The 17,589-nt window shown below is 38.3% G+C and overlaps 1 protein-coding gene across 1 annotated transcript; it reads right to left on the reverse strand.

Moving 5' to 3' along the window:
- Positions 1-18: 18 nt before the first annotated feature.
- hacd1 (3-hydroxyacyl-CoA dehydratase 1) lies at positions 19-14,769 on the reverse strand. The gene is made up of 7 exons (XM_036596221.1): positions 14,587-14,769; positions 11,982-12,099; positions 11,075-11,093; positions 10,892-10,980; positions 8,574-8,695; positions 3,397-3,575; positions 19-2,279 (listed from the first exon to the last, which is right to left on the reverse strand). Exons 1-7 carry the CDS (start codon positions 14,706-14,708, stop codon positions 2,197-2,199), a joined length of 732 nt encoding a protein of 243 aa, XP_036452114.1. The 5' UTR covers positions 14,709-14,769; the 3' UTR covers positions 19-2,196.
- Positions 14,770-17,589: the final 2,820 nt, after the last annotated feature.

Consider the following 17,589-nt stretch of genomic DNA (forward strand, 5'->3'; position numbering starts at 1 on the left):
GTAACACTACACCGTAAATGCATTTGATCAGTTGTTTTTTATTGTTTATTATTATTTATTGTTGTCTATTATCATGATGTTCATTTAATACACTTATAAACTTGCAGTGCACTTGAAATGAAATGAACACATCCATTTTCTTAAGTATTCACATTTTTATCGAGGCATTTCACTTCATGTTTTGTGCTCTTTGCCCATGATCTTGTCCCTTTTCTCCTCAGCTGCACAGAAGAATTTAATGATGTGACATTAGCACCTTAGAGAGAGAGAGGAATTGCTCAGAACAAAGTTGTTTTAAAGTAGAAGTTCTTAAAAAACAAAAAGGGCCACTCCATGACAAATCTTTTGAAGAAAAGATCGGATCGTCACACATCCTGGAGCCACTGCACTCAGAAATTACTAACTGACATGGAAAGCAAAGGAAAATGTAAGGTAACAGTCAAAATCCACAAATTCTTTAATATAGAAGTATTAACAGTGTAGTGGTTGGAAATGTCCCAGAATGTTATGTCCATTAGCACATATTTTCCCATTTTTCCTCACTTCACCTCTTCATATGCACTTTTTTGTGCTATGACATGTTATTTTCACACTATGGGTTTAGGTGATGGTGGTAGTTGTTGTCTCTTATAAAGGTGACTTGTGTTCAGATTCAACAGTTTGGCTTAAATTGCTGTAATAAAAGTGAACAGGCCGTCATCTTAGGAGTTACTAAAGAGTTTCCCACAATAATTTCACAAGACCTTAGGCAGATATTATTGGCCAACCGATAGATCAGTTGGGCGCTACTTCTGATGCAGTGGTTCCAAGATGTTCGATCATAGATGACATCAAGAAAATGTAATTTGACATGGAATAACCCAAAACACAACACATCACGGACGCTTTGAAGACTAAGAGTCTAGTCAGGGTTCAGATCAGGTTTAAGTCCAACACTGAGCTGCTCTTTTCTCTAGTTATCCCTGAACAGATTTCACCAGTTTCAAAACTCTAGTTTGCGATGTAAACATTGAAGCAACATAAAGAGTCATAGTGCAGTCGGGGTATAAAAAAATATTTCAAAATGTTGCAACATTTTTCTTTCCCTTCGTCCTGACACCAAACTCATGTATTTACATTCAAAACAAAAACAACAGTACTGGCACAAAACTATTTTGAAAAAATATTGCTATTTCTGACTTAGACGTTTCTGAAAATATAACTTGGACCAGGCTGGACCATCTTTAATATACAACCAATGTGCAGGGACCGTGAGATGGAAACTGTTTCAAATTTGATCTTTCTTTCTTTTAATAAACATAACTGCAGGAGGATATTTATTTCCAGTTGTTTCTGTTTATTAAATACTACCCAAAGCCTTTTCTATCCCTCAAAGTAGCAAGCTAAGTTCAGGTACTCTCTTCCTTGCAACTTTTCTCATTTTATCCTATTCCATCTCTTCCTTGCTCTTATTTTACTGCTGATCCTTGCAAATTGCGGTAAACAAGCCAGTTCACAATTTTCAAACAGCATCCTTAGCAAATCAGCAGTCAATCTGCAGCAAATCTGGAACCAGCTATTTCAATGCAATTAGAAATAAAAGGAAGGGATACCACAGCAGAGACGTTTAGCTAGCTGGTTACTTTACCTTTTTTTTTTGAAAGGGAAGAAACACAGCAATTTAATTCAGACCAGAGATTGTTTCATCCAATCAAGTCCAGTCGAAGGTAAGATTATGTCCAAATTAGAGAAGAGATTTAATCCAGTACAAAGGTGAGATTCAGTCCAGACTACAGTGTATAGAAAAAAAGACGTAATCCGAAACAGAAGCAGTGTAATCCAGAGGCAGTCCATCTTTGTGATGAAGCAGAGGAAATATAGCCAAAGGTTTCCTCATAATTGTTTTAATTTTGTATGCACTATAAATGCATCTGGGGATAAAACTGATAGCATTTCCATCCAAGTGAAAAGCATGTAGTTGTTTGGTCTGGTGGGGCCTGTCTCAGTAACTGAAGAGAGATATATGTGATCTATAGATGGGTACTCAAGCAATTCTAATTTATTGGAAATTGTATGATGGTTTTGGGTTGGGGTAACCCTGCAGACAGAGTGGTACAGTCTGTTTGATGTTATCTAGCGTTCTTCACCACGGACCGAAGACTGGAGATTTTCTGAGCATTCACTGATTGCTATATGGTGGTTCGGCATGGTCTTTCTCTACTCATCTTTCTCCACTATAACCTCTCCATGAAGCACCCTTCTCCTCTGGCGCAGCATGTGGAAATATAGCTGAGGAAATACTGGAAGAAAATAACAGAATGAAAATCAGGACCAGTTTCCTGCTACTGTATAAAAAAAGAGATAAAAAGTAAACCTGAAATCTTAAAGCACCCACATCCTATTTGTTTTTATATATTTGAACTTTATTATCATTAATCTATTTTTGTTAAGGTCTACTTATAACATTTGTGTGGTTTTATGTACCAAAAACCCACAAGAAGGTATTTTACATGAACATCTCTTTATCCCTTGGAATTAAATGGGCTGTTTTTATAAGTATTCCTTTAAGTCTGATATATGTTAAAGGTCTCTGTTCTGACTGGCTGCCCTGTATTGTGCCATGTTCAAAAAGCATTCTGAGCTAAAACACTCCTTACATCGTGTTGAGTGGGCAGGGCTAAACTGCTTTAGCCTGAATAAGTGAATATAAGCAAATTTGTTGGTTTTTGTGACATAACCAAACCAATCCAATCAAAACAGGGTAACTTACGTTTCCCTATATAGACTGTAACTGTACGTTTTGAATCTTTAACAGTGTTTACATGCTACATCAAACTCTTTTCAAGAGTTCAAGGGAAATTCAGTTTTCCATAGAGCCTCTTAGTAATTTAGTTTTCACTGCTGAATAGATGGTCTAGGAGAAAATGGTGATCAGCTGTTTGACTCTAAAATAAAATACAAAACTGTTTCTTTACAACACAATACCTCACATTGATTTGTGGTTAAACAGCAAAGGGAGGGTCTTTGAAACTGACTGACCAAATCTAAAATGGTTTCTGGTTTCTAAACCACATGGGTTTGACTTCTTTTCTCTGAAAATAAAGCACTGTGGTGTCCTAAAAATACCTTTCGCAATCTGTGGCATAAGCACTATTTCAGTGTTTTCTTCATTGTAATTTCACAATAAATGTATCATATCACATTTCTGCAACTTTATATTCTGTAAATCTTTTGAAGCTTAGACATACGTGCATTTCAACACTATGACAACTAGACTAAGACATGATAACCTCCCACTATTACTTTCCTTATTGTGATGAACAATTACATGATACAGACATGCTACAAATTACTGCTGAATATCTGGACAAAAGTGGAAAAAGTGGGTGGGTAGTTAATGGTCAGAGGAAATCTTACGTGGGATGTAGGAGAGCATTACGATGATGAGGAAGTAGTAGTAGTCAAAGGAGACATTGTACTTGTTCGGGAGCCTCAAAGAGTACATGCCCGATCTCCGAACATATGGTAGAGCAGCATATATGGTCATCAGTTCACCAATCACACCCAAAGGATACATGACAATGAACAGGTTGTATCTAAAAGAGAGAGGGAATATAAGAGACTGTAGAAGGATACATTTTGAAATGCATTCTCAAAAGTGTCAAAATGCACAAGTTTCAAACCAGTTTCTGAAAACCATCCACACTTACAAATGATTAGTGTATTTTTTGTTCCAGCAGTGTTGTCCTCTAACCTAAAGGATAGTTAGGGAAACATGCACTAATTATGTAGTTAATATTATATATTTTGTTACATACACATTATAGACCAGGCTTTTATCACAGAGGGCTAGATGAGCATTTTCCTGATTTAACCTCTTTCTGCAGGCTCTCTGGTGTCTCTTCTGCAGAAAGAGCTGCTAGTGAGAAATGAGGGGTGACAACCCCCTGCTGTGAAAACAGTTCACCTCTCCACAAAGACAGCCATGCTGAGACAATACAGACAGCACATATGCAGCTTTCTTCAACTGCCAAAAAATAAAAACTAGCTTTTAAACACAAACACTTTTATAAATGTTGATTTGCTTGCTCACCTACGAAGACAAAAATCCAGTTTGCTTCTGGTTTTGTAACTCATACACATTTCCACCAAAATATATTCCATCAAAGTTATTGAAGAAAAAAAAAGTAGTTCAACTGAAGGACCTCTTCCAAAACAAGCAGAAACTGCATTTTATGGCTACTGTGAAAGAGTTAAATCACTTTCCCAACTTTATCATTCTTAGTTGAAAGTTGAACAGAGTAAGCACTAATTAGACCCTGATGTGGCCCTCTAGAACCTCCACTGACATTTGCCAAATGCTATTACATTTGAAGAAGACCAGTATGTAGTCTTTTGGAGATTTTGATGGGTCCAGACTTTCAGTGTAACTCCTATAACTTAAGAACAACTCAGGTAGTTTGCAGTGTTTCCCATGTAGTTACCAATTATTAAGCCTTAGGATGTATTAAGCCTGGAACTTTAAAAAAGGGTAATAAGAGGTATGTGAATTTAAATGTTCATGTACAAAAAATAAATAAACAAATAAAAGGGCTTCGCCCGAAATATAATAATATATTAGGGAAATACTTACAGCCACTTAATAGGCAAGTTAATGTATATTTTATACATGTATACTGTGTTCCCACAAAAGCAAGAAAACATGGATTTAGATTCCCTGGGACTTTAATACATAATTGACATGAATTACTCTGTCTAGCAAAGAACCCCTATCAGCAACAAATCAGTGCATATAATGTTTTTTTTGCCATCACTTAAAAAATATACAATTCACTGCACCATCACAGGGGTGTAGGGGTGTCTGCCAGCTGACATAATGCCAGCTGTTTTATCATCCCTGTGTACTAGTGCCAAGCAAATATTAGGCACCGCCTGATGACCTCACTGTGGACAGCTGGCATGCTTTAGCTGACTTAGCACACTGAAACAAGATCAACAATGAAGACATTCATACCAGACAGCCTCAATACACAAGAGCTAATCTCCACACTATAAGGATGTGATTACATTACTGTATGGATGATTTAAGAGCCAGCAGAGTTTACATAACATCAAAAACCTTCATGTTACTGAAGCTAAGTAAACTTGTTTAGAGTACCTAGAGTACCACCTAACCTAACTCCAGCCATCTCCACCATAAATAAAATCACTTGTCTAGCAGTTACAGGGCAAGTTGAAAAAGAGGGTGCTCTATATTTAGGCTGTGTGTGTTTAGTGCTTAGGAGGTGTAAGAATTTGGAGTTTGAGGCACAAGCCTCATGGGAAACTGAAGTCTTGGGGAGAAGGACGGAAGCGTGTGTGCATGTAGGGGGAGAGATGCTAATAGTGGACAGGCATTCCATGCCCAAAACAGACAGTCTTAAAAACAGGAGCAGCTGAACATGAGTCTTCTACAAGGGGCCTAACCAAGATACACAGACAAATACATGAACACACACACACAAAAATCCTTAAGATGTCAACTAAAATAGAGAGAACAGGTGAGATGTATTCCTATTCAACGGCCAACATATTCCAACATCTGTGCTACTGTGACCGGGTCAACACCGTTCAGTCACAGGACAGCGTAACTACTTCTGTGGGACAAGTGGGGGGAGGTGCTGTAAATGAATTTAGTTGATTGGTTCAAACCTGGCTATAGTGTTGTCCCCAACTCTAACACATCAAGAATGGCTTATTAAACAGTTCATTCTTGGAACAGGTGTGGAAAATAAAATGTGCAGGGCAGTGGTACTCCAGGGCTGACACAGGTTGGTATAACAAAGACTGATCAAATAATTAAATCTATAAAGTCAAAAAAGTAGTAGCCACAAAGAAACTTAAAAAAGCACTATGAGCACGTAATCTATGTAATAATATGGATCTATGAAGATGGAAAGACCGCACAAGGCCTGTCAGCTGACTATTAACTGCCATATAAATGATTGAGAATAACACTTTAATTGTCCATGACTGTGTGGCTGGTAGAATAAACAGATTGATAAATGAATAAACAAACAGATGGAAAAGCAAACAAACAAAGGAACAGATGGAGAACAGGCAGATAGATGAGCTAACTTGATAGCTCAGTAATGCTGGGTAGGTTAGCTTTTGCTTGGTGGTTGGTCTTTTTTGTTCACTGTACACAAATAAACACTACTCACTACTGTCCTTTAGAAGTGAGGAGTTAGAACATTTAGTGTCTCAATAAATGTGTTTTTTGCATTCTTTTATTTACTTGTGTTTGAAAACAACTTACAATCTGTTTGTCATGACACATATGATAGTGAAAGCTAACAGCTGTGGAAAATAACTGCAGTTGAGGCTGGCAATATATTTTATCATTATCATGATACATTATGTCACAATATCATTTTCTGAGCATATTGTGTATATTTATTAGGAGTTTATAATTAGAGTTTTTTGTATTTTGTGTTTATAATTTTTTTCTGTAATAACTTGTCCTTTTTTGCCCTTTGATTTCATGGTGATCTTAAAAGTTCTTTTATTTTGAATGTTTGTTAGAATTAATTAAGCGCTGAAAGTTGTTCGTTTTAGATGTGTAAACTGCCTATCGGTTGTAACTTGCTTTGTTTTGACTGGAAGATTGGTGTTGCACCCATTTTATTGGTTGTTTTTAAATTGTACTTTCAGTTCTTTTTGTACTTAAACAACAACGCAATCATTATTCTCTTCAATGAAAGTCTGGGTCAAAATGCATTGGTTAAAAATCAAGTGTAGAATTCTCCAGTCATCAGGTGTTGATAGTTTCACCCTTTTTACAGCACGTTGTTGAAGAGTGAAGTTGCGCCAGATTACTCTTTCCAACATATCATGAATACTGTCAGTACTTAAAGAACACAGTGTTTTATTACGAAGTGAGCGTAATTAGGCCTGTTTACCTGTATATAGTACAGTGCAGTTTGCACTGAATAAAAAACATTGTAGTTGTATTATTATTATTATTATTATTATTATATGTATTATTATTTTTTATATGCAGCACTACAGGTTCTATTCTGTCTGTTGCAACGTATTAAAACTCAGAAAAACTAAATATTGTGATGCACATGGTGTATTGTGATATTTTTGCCATATCATCCACCTATAATTGCAGTCAGCTCAAATAACTGCATTCAGGCAATTATGTGATAACTGTGACGTAACTAGTCTTTACTAACTCTGTTCAAGCTACCTTAAAACAAGCTTTGCAGTTGTCAGGGTCATCAGTAACTTTTGGGGTCCGAGCACTTTGTACTCAGTGAAGCCACATAAATCCTCTGCTCGATTCATCTCGTATGCAGTCCTTTCATCCATATTCATCCCTACTGCAGTGTGTCTTTATTGGTCATTGACTTTGCATTAGAAGTGCTAACTGTGTGCTACAGTCGTTAGAGGCTGAACAAAAAGTTTAGTCAAAAATCACGTGCAGAAATTTGAACTGCCATTTGATGATCCTTTGTAATTTAGGCAAAACAACTGCACTAAATATTTACTTCCACAAAGAATGAACCTATAAAGGCTGAAACCAGAAATGTTGGGAAATGTGTTTCTTAGTTTGGCAAACTCTGTGTTTGTTTTTTATGTTGTTTTTATGAAATCTTCCTAAAGTAAAAACAACTATGATGCACGAGAACTTTCAAAGTCCAAGGAAGACATTACAGAAAATATAATAGAAGCAAATAAGTTTAGAAAAATGTCAACCCTGAGCTAACAAGACTGGCTGCAGATTTCATAAAGTATTCATCACATTTTTAATGAAAGAGGAAACATCTTAGCATACTGGGTTCCACAAAAAGCTGCTGAAAACTTGTGGAATGGTTGATGGTGGCCCTATTTTTAAAATATTCCTTGTAATTCATATTGTGGCTTTGTTAAAAATGTGGCCTGTAAAGTGTCCTTGCAAATCGTTAAAAGTCTGTATGAAACTTTCTGAGTTGGTGCAGATGAAGCAAATGGCCTAGCACTGCTTGTAAAGTAGGCATCTGCAAAAACCTCAGAATTCACTAAGGTGGACAAAGTGGCCAGTTTTTTTTTTTATTCCTTCAAAGTATAGGAGTTAGAAGAAAAAAGGATGTCAACACTGGGTGCCTTTATCATCACCCATACAAGTTCTCTCTAATCCCTTTACATCTGACCACATACTTACAACATGCTACATATAATCTATATATAATCCGTATATATCTTTAAAATCATTAGTTAAAATTATTACCAGAAACTCTGCACATCATGTTTAAACCATGCAATATCCCCGACTATGTAGCAACAAAGCACTGTATTATTGTTATCAACATTATTGTCACACCATAACCAGGTTAATAAAAAGACATAATTTACCCTGTTTCTTCTTTGACATGTTAAGCGTTCTAAACATAATAGGGATTTTTAAGCATTTCTGTATACTGGATGTGTACTAGGTGACACAGGAAGACAAAAAAATAAAATACTTTTTCTAACCGATGTTGGTGTGAGGGTAAGCAAACAACATGCTGCTAGGAGGAGCCAGGACCATGCACGAATTGCTAGGAGATTCCATGCTGTTGCGTTTGCACCTGGCCCATTTGATGAAGTATGGCAGATGGTTTAGCAGATTGAAGGTGTAGAAGGAGTAACGTGTGATCTCGGTGACTGTCCACACCACCAGAAAAAGGATCACACTCTCCTGATTCTGGACCTAAAGAAGCAGTAAACAGCTGTAATTAGCAAAGGGTCATTCTCTGAAAAACAGGCAGAGGCAAATTCTTTTCAGTCTGGGTTTCTGTATTTTAGAAAAACATATACACTATATGGCCAAAAATATGTGGATACCACTCCTTACTTTTGAGTCTATTTTTTTTGCCAAATCTATTGTTAACAGGTGTATAAAATCGAGCACATAGTCATGCAATCTCCATAGATGCCACCTTTGCCACAAGTCAGTTTGTGAAACGTATGCCCTGCTAGATCTGCCCCTGTCAACTGTAAGTGCTATTATTGAGAAACTGAAGCTCCCAGGAGCAACAACAGCCATAAAATGGTAGAACATACAGAGCAGGGCTGCCAAGTGCTGAAGGGTAGTGCATAGTGCATAAAAATCGCTTGTCCTCTGTTGCATCACTCACTACAGTTCCAACCTGCTTCTGAAAGCAACATCAGCACAAGAACTGTGCGTTGGGAGCTTCATGAGATAAATTTTCATGGCCAAGCTACTGCAAACAAGCCTAATATCTCTATGCGTAATACCAACCGTCCGCTGGAGTGGTGAAAAGAATGCCGCCACTGGACTCTGGAGTAGTGAAAACGTGTTCTCTAGAGTGATAAATCACATTTCACTATCTGACAGTCTGATGGACAAATCTGGGTTCAGCGTATTTCAAGAGAATGCTACATACTGGAATGCATAGTGCCAGGAGTAAGGTTTGGTGGAGGAGGGATAGTACTCTGGGACCACCAGGGTTTGGACCAAGTCCCTTTTTTCCAGTGAAGGGTGGTGTTTACACTACAGCATACAAAGATATTTTAGACAATTATATGCTTCCAACTTTGTGGCAACAGTTTGGCAAAGGCCTTTTCCTGTTCCAGCATGACTGTGCACTTTTGCACAAAGTGAGGTCCATAAAGACATGGTTAGATGGGTTTGGTGTGAATGGCACATATTTCCAAAGACACATTTCAAAATCTTGTGGGAAGTCTTCCCAGAAGAGTGGAGGCTGTTATAGCCGAAAAGGTGGCAACTTCACATACATGCCCATGGTTTAAGAATGGGGTGTCCAACAAGCTCATACAGGTGTCATGGTCAGGAGTTCACATACTTTTAATGTTAAATAAATATATTTGTGTTTTCTATAAAATAATGTCTACATTATAATTTATTGAGATATCCTTGTTTGAGCTGTAGACTTGAAGTCAGGTTTGAAGCTGAGTGACACCTCACTCTGACCATAAGTGTTTTAAATGGTTCCAAAAAAACAACTTTCTAAGCTTAGGGAGACAAAACAAGCAGTACTGAGTATACTTGTGTTATACAGAACTCTGCCTCCTCTGATAGCAAACACTCATACTGGCCATACCAGCTCCCACACAGGCTAGTCTCTATTCAGAAAGCTACAACTCTATCAACAACTCTTCACTACAAATGTGTTACAGGATTAGCAGCCTGGCCTGACATATTTGAAAGTTTTAGGTCCTGAAGAAGCTCTACAGGACTTCACCCTCTTAGAATGGTCCCACCAGTAGACGGCCCATGTTCAGTTTCACCACATGTAGGGGCAATACCAAATTCTTTGTTTATGGGAATAGCAATTAACCACCTCCTGCTTCCATTCTGTCATGTTTGTCCCATGTGGTGTCATCTACAGACAGTCTACAAGCATTTGAACAATAACATTTTTTTGTCTTGTGGCTCTTAACAGATCTAACATTTAATAATTAAATAATGGCAGTACCAATATCAATAGCTGCTATTAGGAATGTGCATTCCAACTAATTTTGATATTCAAGTGCCCATAAGACTTAATGAACAGATAACAAGTTAACCGCAGAGAAGGGAAATGCAACAACAAAAAGAAAATGACTTTGGCCAAAATTAGTGCAGAGCTGTAGACTTACTTTTTAGATGACAGCACTGGTATAGCTAAGGGAAATCACTTTCTAATGTCAGCTAAATGTCACCAAAGATTTCTCTATCTTCCCATTAAATTCTTAAACATTTAACAAAACAACAAAGGATAATTCCAACTATGTTTAATAAAGTACAAGTATAATCTCAATGACTATAATTTAACAGTAGCAAACAGTCTATATAGTCTATATAGTCTTCAACATTTCCAGACTTATTTTCCCCAGTTTAAAAACCAATGTCTAATTTCTGTGTTTGCATGTTTGTACTCACCTGTCTGATACTATTAGTGATGAACCAAACCATGAATATCCGGGAGCACACTTGGACCCCAGTAACGATCACTGATGTCCGCACAATTCCTATAACATAGATTCATACACAAGTGTTTTTTGATCTACTCCCTAACTACAACGTAATATGCTGAAGTGCTCGTGATGATTAGAAAATACATACCAATTGCACAGTGCCCAACCTGAAACATAAGATGGAAATAGGTAGGAAAGGTAAAGAAGGCAAGGTTTAAAGCACAGGAATGGCTGATTGAAACATCACATCATGATTTTTCCTAGGTGATGCCACCCCCCCAGGGTTGGGATGACTAAGGCCCAATCCCATTTTTTATTTTTACCCCTGCCCCTTGGAACTAAGTTACAACGGGTAGTGGTTGAAATCTTCCCCTACGAAACGGGACCCTCAAATAAAGAAGAACATTACTTCATTAACAGGCTCTTAGCGGTGCTCTGTAGGCAACCCTGCCAGTGTGCATTGATAGCAGATGAGCAGTAAAATTCAGCACCTCACTGCTGGGCTTTAGTTAAATTTAGGGCATCATATGCTTTCATAGAGGGGGGATGCGATAATTATTTATTACCACCCACCCTCAATTCTTTGGTGATACGAAGCTGAAGTCAGCTATTCGCCAGCTTCTCGTTCGAATTTTCCCATTCTACCTTAAATGGAACAGCAGTTACATTCTGGCGCTTCAGGCATTCGCACTATTTAAGGTGGAACTAGCTAGCTAGCTACCTAGCTAAAACATTAGCACACTTAGCGATTTTTCATGCTTGTTATGAGGAAAAGAACCATATAAAATTACTCACATTTGTGGGTTTCTTTGGTCGCTTGTGCAGCCATCTTGCCGGTTTTTCTTTTCTTTCTCATAACACTCTGCTTGGAGTGTGCCATGTAGCCCTAACACTTTGCCCTACCCCTCTATCTCAACAAAAATCAGAGCACCCTACCCCTAGATTTGAATGCTAAGGGCTAAGTGGTAGGGGCAAGGGGTAAAATGGGATTAGGCACAAGTGTCAGAGAGTAAAACAGAGTGAGAGAGAGCAAGAAACAAAAATGAAGCACATACCTCTAGCACAGCAAATGTCTGGAAAAACTTAAGTGTCCTTGCTATACTTCTGTACAAGCCCTTATGTGTGCCTTTCTGGAGATAGTACCGAGCCATTGCAAGAGCCAACACCAGCCACCTAGATCACATACGTGCTGTATGTTATTAAAAATTCAGTATACACAGTTAAGCAATAAACATTCTACAAAACACAGTTCATCACATTCGTGGTGTTATGCATATAGATGTATCCATGCTACAATAAGACACTGAAATTGATTATCAATTTATTTATTATGTCAATTTATTATTTTATTTTGGCTAATTTGTTTTGCAATTTTATGATGTAAATAACGTTAGGCAGGTGAGTAAATGCTGCTGCTACATCTCTACCAAAATGTTTTAGCATAATTCTGAATAATTCACTGTGCTAAAACCCAGTTGCATCAATCAATAAAGTATCTATCTATCTATCTATCTATCTATCTATCTATCTATCTTAATTTAAATGTAGCTGAAGGCAAATAAAAATTGGTCAAAAAAAATCAGCCATCAGACAATTTGGCTCTAACAAAAAATCGGAATTGGCCATAGCAATTCATGATAAGTGCATCCCTACTATGTATTCTCAAAAAAGTGTTTTTCTCCATGTTATACTACAGGAAAAGCACTGCTTATCAGTGCAGTTAGGTTCTATCACTGAGACTTTGTGTCAGCTGTGTCATGTTCAATTCAAGGTCATTAGTCTACAAGAACAGATCTGTCTTTTTGAAAAGCTTAGAACAAATTCCCTCAGTAGCTGCTCTCTGAGAAACTTAGCCAGTAAACTCAAAATGGCCTCATTTTTGTCAAAGGGATGTTTACTAGATAGCTATTTAATTTCTTCTCATAAGGTATTATTTAACATGATTGCTAAGGGAAATAAAGTGAGATTTTATCAAAATACCACTGGGCTGAGCCTGAACTGGTGACAGAATAATTATATCACTTACAATAAGGATGTTTGGGAGCAGAAGATCAGAGAGATGCTGCAAAAACATGAAAGCTACAGGGTTCAACAGAGGAGCTGTGTGTTCAAATCTACCTATTCCCTCTGGGTTCCACAGGTTTCTTTAAAGATTCTGCCTTAGTATTACAGCCTCCTTTCTTTACCAAATCACCAATAAAGGTAACCACTATTATTTGAAGAATACAGGAGAAACTCCTAATGGCAGTAACCCTTTAGAGAGGAATAGCCCTGAAATTAGCCAAACTGTGTATTTCCCATTATTTGTTCAAAGTTGGACAAGCATGCTTGTTATGTTCTTTTTTAATCATAACCTACAATCACTAAAGATTCAAGCACACACCTGAAGGTCAAACAGAAGAGTCACACAATAAACTTATGTCACTCGACAAGCTTGAGGATTACAGCCACTGATTTTAAATCCTAAACATCAGCCTGTTATGTAGGTCAGTGGACCATTATATGCATGACTTATGCTTAGATAGTTGGCATTAATATCAACATATTGACATTCACACACATATTTTTACAACACTCCCCAAAAATGATACACACTGATTGATGTAAATGTAATTTTCAGTCTTTGTCTTCAGTTTTGTCAAGTTCTTGCTGTGCTACCTACAACTCCAGAGGTCGGATCCAAATTAAGCCTAAACTTAAAACTTTAAAAATGGTGTAGTTTAACCCTAGGCTACATTCTAAAAAAATATATGGTTCTTCAAAGGTTCTTTAGTAAAGGCAATAGTTCTATATAGAGCCATGGACACTCAAAGAACCACCAGCATGCTTAAATGCTTCTTTGCGTGGTTTTTCAGATAGATGGACAAATGTGTTGTATATGGTTCTATACAGAACCATTTAAAAAAAAAGGGGTTCTGCTATTTTTATGATGTCAAGCAAGTAACAAGAACCATTTTCAAAATGATTGTTTATAGAACCATACACAACATATTCTTCATCAATCTGAAGAACATTTCACCATGCAAAGGACTATTTATAAGCATGAAATGGTTCTACATAGAATGCATGGTTCTAAACAGGACTATTCACTTTACTAAAGAACTTGTGCACACCTTAAGAGTGTAGACTTAAACACTCTTAGAACGCTCAGACATTTTTGACGTCTTTAGGATTTTAATAGGTTATTAACAGCTACGTTAGTATCGTTAGTGTAGACGTTATTTTGAAGAAGTTTCTGTGTTCGTTATTGTCGTAAAGTATGGAGGTGCCTGTTGAGGACTCCGCTCTCCCAAAGCGAAGCTCCAGTGTCAGCGTGCGGCTAAACTTATCGGAGTGCCGGGGCGGGCACGCCGCTGCCGCCCTGAAGTCGACCGTATTTGGAAAGGTAGACGCGAGCAGACACGGAAAACCCCCTTTCGGCTACTCCCTCACACAGCGGCCGAAACTCCCCAACCGGGGGCAAACGACGTCAAGGCGGTCTTTCCTTTGCTGATTTAACCCGCCGTGTGGTTTTACTAAGGTCCGTTAACGACCGTTAAAACGGGGATAGCTATAAAGGGCAACACTGGGAGAGAGAGAGTAACGGCCGTTAGCCCACCTCAGCTAAAGTCCGCTGTTTTTGTTCGTAAGTAAGAGCGAGAGTGAGGGGGAGCCACGTACCCGGCCGTCATGGCGATGTTGTAGAACGTGAGCCATGCGGTGGCGATTGCGCTTTTCGTCCGCTTTTTCTTGTTGTTAGTTTCTTTCTCCTCCACCGCTCCGTCCTCCTCGCCAGACGCCATGGTGCCACCGGGTGGGGGGAAGGGGGCAAGAGTGCCAGAGTGAGAGAAACGGAGTGCGAGAGCAGGGGGCTGGAAGGAGAGCGGTGTTTTCTTTCCCGCCTGTTTTCCGACAGGCCCCGCGCTCCTCCGTTAGGATTGGTTAGGAGTCCATACTCAACCTACGCTTACAGTCCGAGCGTCCGAGGGAAGGGGCGGGGCCTCCGGGGATATGGGCGGGAGGTGTGGACAGAGTGAATGGTGGACTGCTAGTAAGCCTGAACTTCTAACCAATCCCAGCACAGGGGGGCGGGGTCTTTCGGAAAACGGGTATGAAAAAAAAACCGCGGGGGTGATGCTTGTTATCCTTACTACATAAAATTTCGGAATAAAAAAACGGAAGAAAATTTCAGAATTGTTTACTCTGATTCTGATGGATGGGGTGAACCAGTTAGGTGAACCTGCCATACTGAGATGCATTTACAAATATATTTACGTTAAGTTCCGTAAGTCGTTCAGGGTGCGTGTAGTTTCTGCTGCGGTCCGCACGCACAATCCATCTCATTTAAAATTCAAAATTCAACGGAAAAGCCCGACCGGCCTAACGGCCGTTTGTCCCACAACAGCGAACTGCCGGCCTTACACGTGAAGAGAATAGCTACTCTCGTCATTAATGTCATCATGATTATCGTCAGACAGACCTGGTGTGTCACATTTTAGCAGGTTTGGTCATCAACTATAGCTCGTTATTTTGTCGTGACCTTGTAACGACTTAAGCTAATTCTTTAGCAATACAGCTAGCCAGGTAGGCTAGCAAACAGGCTTTGCTGCCCAAATTAGGGAGCTAACGGATATGCTAACATTAGTAGTGGCTGAAGTTGGCTTCCTATTCACCAGCTTCTTTTTCGAATTAAATGGTGCAGCAGTTACATTCTGGCCAATTTGAAGCTGAAGAGAGTCTGCACCTTTCCCGCGCTTGGGTGTGGTTTCAGCACCTTCAGCAGACACGCCCCCAGCATCTCAGAGCACAGAATACTGCTTATTTTTTCATGATTTTGAAACCTAATTTTATATACTTGGCGAATTTTTTTTTTCATTCAATTTTCATTCAAATTTGGCTGAGTGTTCTGTTGTGTGACAAGCTCAGAACACATTTATTTCTGTTTTACATGGACTTTAAGTAAACCTCTTTATGTAGGTATTGTACTTTTTTGTTAAACATAGCTTATTACTCTGTGATGTCCCATTACTTTTAGAAACCCTTTTACTGTAGGAACCACTAAACCAAAATAAACCTGAAATATTTTTTTATTGAGCAAAATGCTAAAAACAAAACTGAACAATATATGGATAAACCTATGTCAATATTGCCTTCTAACCCTAGCCCTGCAGGCCCAGCAAAAACAGTGCTAAATGGTCCTGTACAGACACCTGAATGTAGCTGCTGCAGCATTTAAAGTAGAACAGGAAATTTAAATTAAAGAAGCTTTGTTGAATTTCTTAAGTCATTTGTCTTATACTTGCGTTCTATGCACTTATGCGTCCGACCATCAGATACTGCTTGAATTTGGAAAATATTTCTGTCTTTCTCGCTATCAGTACCAGCTGGTCCATGGCTTGTTGTGCTGACGAGGCCCTGAGTCAGGTGGTTTCTCAGGCAGTATAAGAGGAAGTGCAGCAATCAGTTTAGGCTAATGCTAACCTAAAAAAAGACAGGGGAAGGTGACTGAGTGACTGCTGCATTTTAATTTTCTTTCGGAACGTGACTGAAACAACGACTATAACGTTAGCATGGTACAGCATATCTGCGCTTATTTGTGTCACTACTACCCACTACTAAGTTCTTAAATTTACAACCAAATTGAAGTATTACCCTAAAGTGTGTGTGAAGTAACATTAAAAACATCAGGTTTAAACCCATAATTTTAAAGATGTCTGTACTGTAGGGTTGTTCAGTGACTTCTTGGACAGTAATGGAAAATTGGTTACTATTGAATCATAGAAATTAGTTCTGGAAGTCTGGATGTGTTGGAGGGTTTGGGAATGTTACAGAGTTAAACTTTACCTTTTAGCAATAAACCAAACAGACAACTTTTTTGTCTTTTAAAAAAGAAATGATGTTAGATGGCAACTGGAATTCTTAAAACTACATTTCCCGTCATCCACAGCTAATAGTGTTGGCAGGTCATGCCAATCGCGTCCATTGTTATATAGCTGAGGACAGGAGAAGTTTACATCACTGACTCGCTTCCTCACTGCTTCTGCTCAGTAGGTTAAAAATCTTTTTTAAAAGTTAAAAAATCTCTTAAAAAGGTTTTTAAAAGACTTTACCATAAGATTCTTGCACTTCTCCCGTGTCTGTTCCAGACTTGGTCGGGAGAAATAAGCTAAACAGTACTCGATCATTTGCACTTTGTTTGTGCGTGATTCTGCTTTTAAGGCAAGGCAAGTTTAAGTATATAGCACATTTCATACACAAAGTCATTTCAATGTGATTTTCATAAATAAAAGCGAAAGGAACATCAAATAGAAAAATGACAACAAAGCACTTAAGAGTGAAAAACAATAAAAATTAAGTGACAATAGCTTCAAATAAATAAAATAATAATAGTAATAAAACTGATAATTAAATGAAAGTACATTTAAGGCATTTATGCTGTTTGGACTGTAAGTATGTGAGTCTTTCTCACATATATGATTATAGCTTGGTATTGTGAATGCGTGGACTGGCAGGCATTTGTAGACCGGAGCCGGTGTCTGAGAAAGTGCTTCACTGCAGCTTCTAAAATTAGCCCCCTCCCTGCACCCAGTAGAAATCAGAGTAAAGCGAAGACACCACCAAATATAGTGCAGCCCACCTAATCCTGATCCTATTACACACACACTACTGTAAACACATACTCAT

Source organism: Colossoma macropomum, unplaced genomic scaffold (genome assembly GCF_904425465.1).
Source record: "Colossoma macropomum unplaced genomic scaffold, Colossoma_macropomum, whole genome shotgun sequence".
Taxonomy (NCBI): domain Eukaryota; kingdom Metazoa; phylum Chordata; class Actinopteri; order Characiformes; family Serrasalmidae; genus Colossoma; species Colossoma macropomum.

Bases quoted from the DNA above. Each gene is read 5' to 3' on its own strand.
- hacd1 (XM_036596221.1), bottom strand. From the start codon at position 14,708: ATGGCGTCTGGCGAGGAGGACGGAGCGGTGGAGGAGAAAGAAACTAAC. The intron at 3,576-8,573 runs GTGCAAACGCAA...TCTCTCTTTTAG, and splicing joins TACTTCATCAAATGGGCCAG to ATACAACCTGTTCATTGTCA. The intron at 2,280-3,396 runs GTAAGATTTCCT...ATTTTCTTCCAG, and splicing joins AATGCTCTCCTACATCCCAC to TATTTCCTCAGCTATATTTC.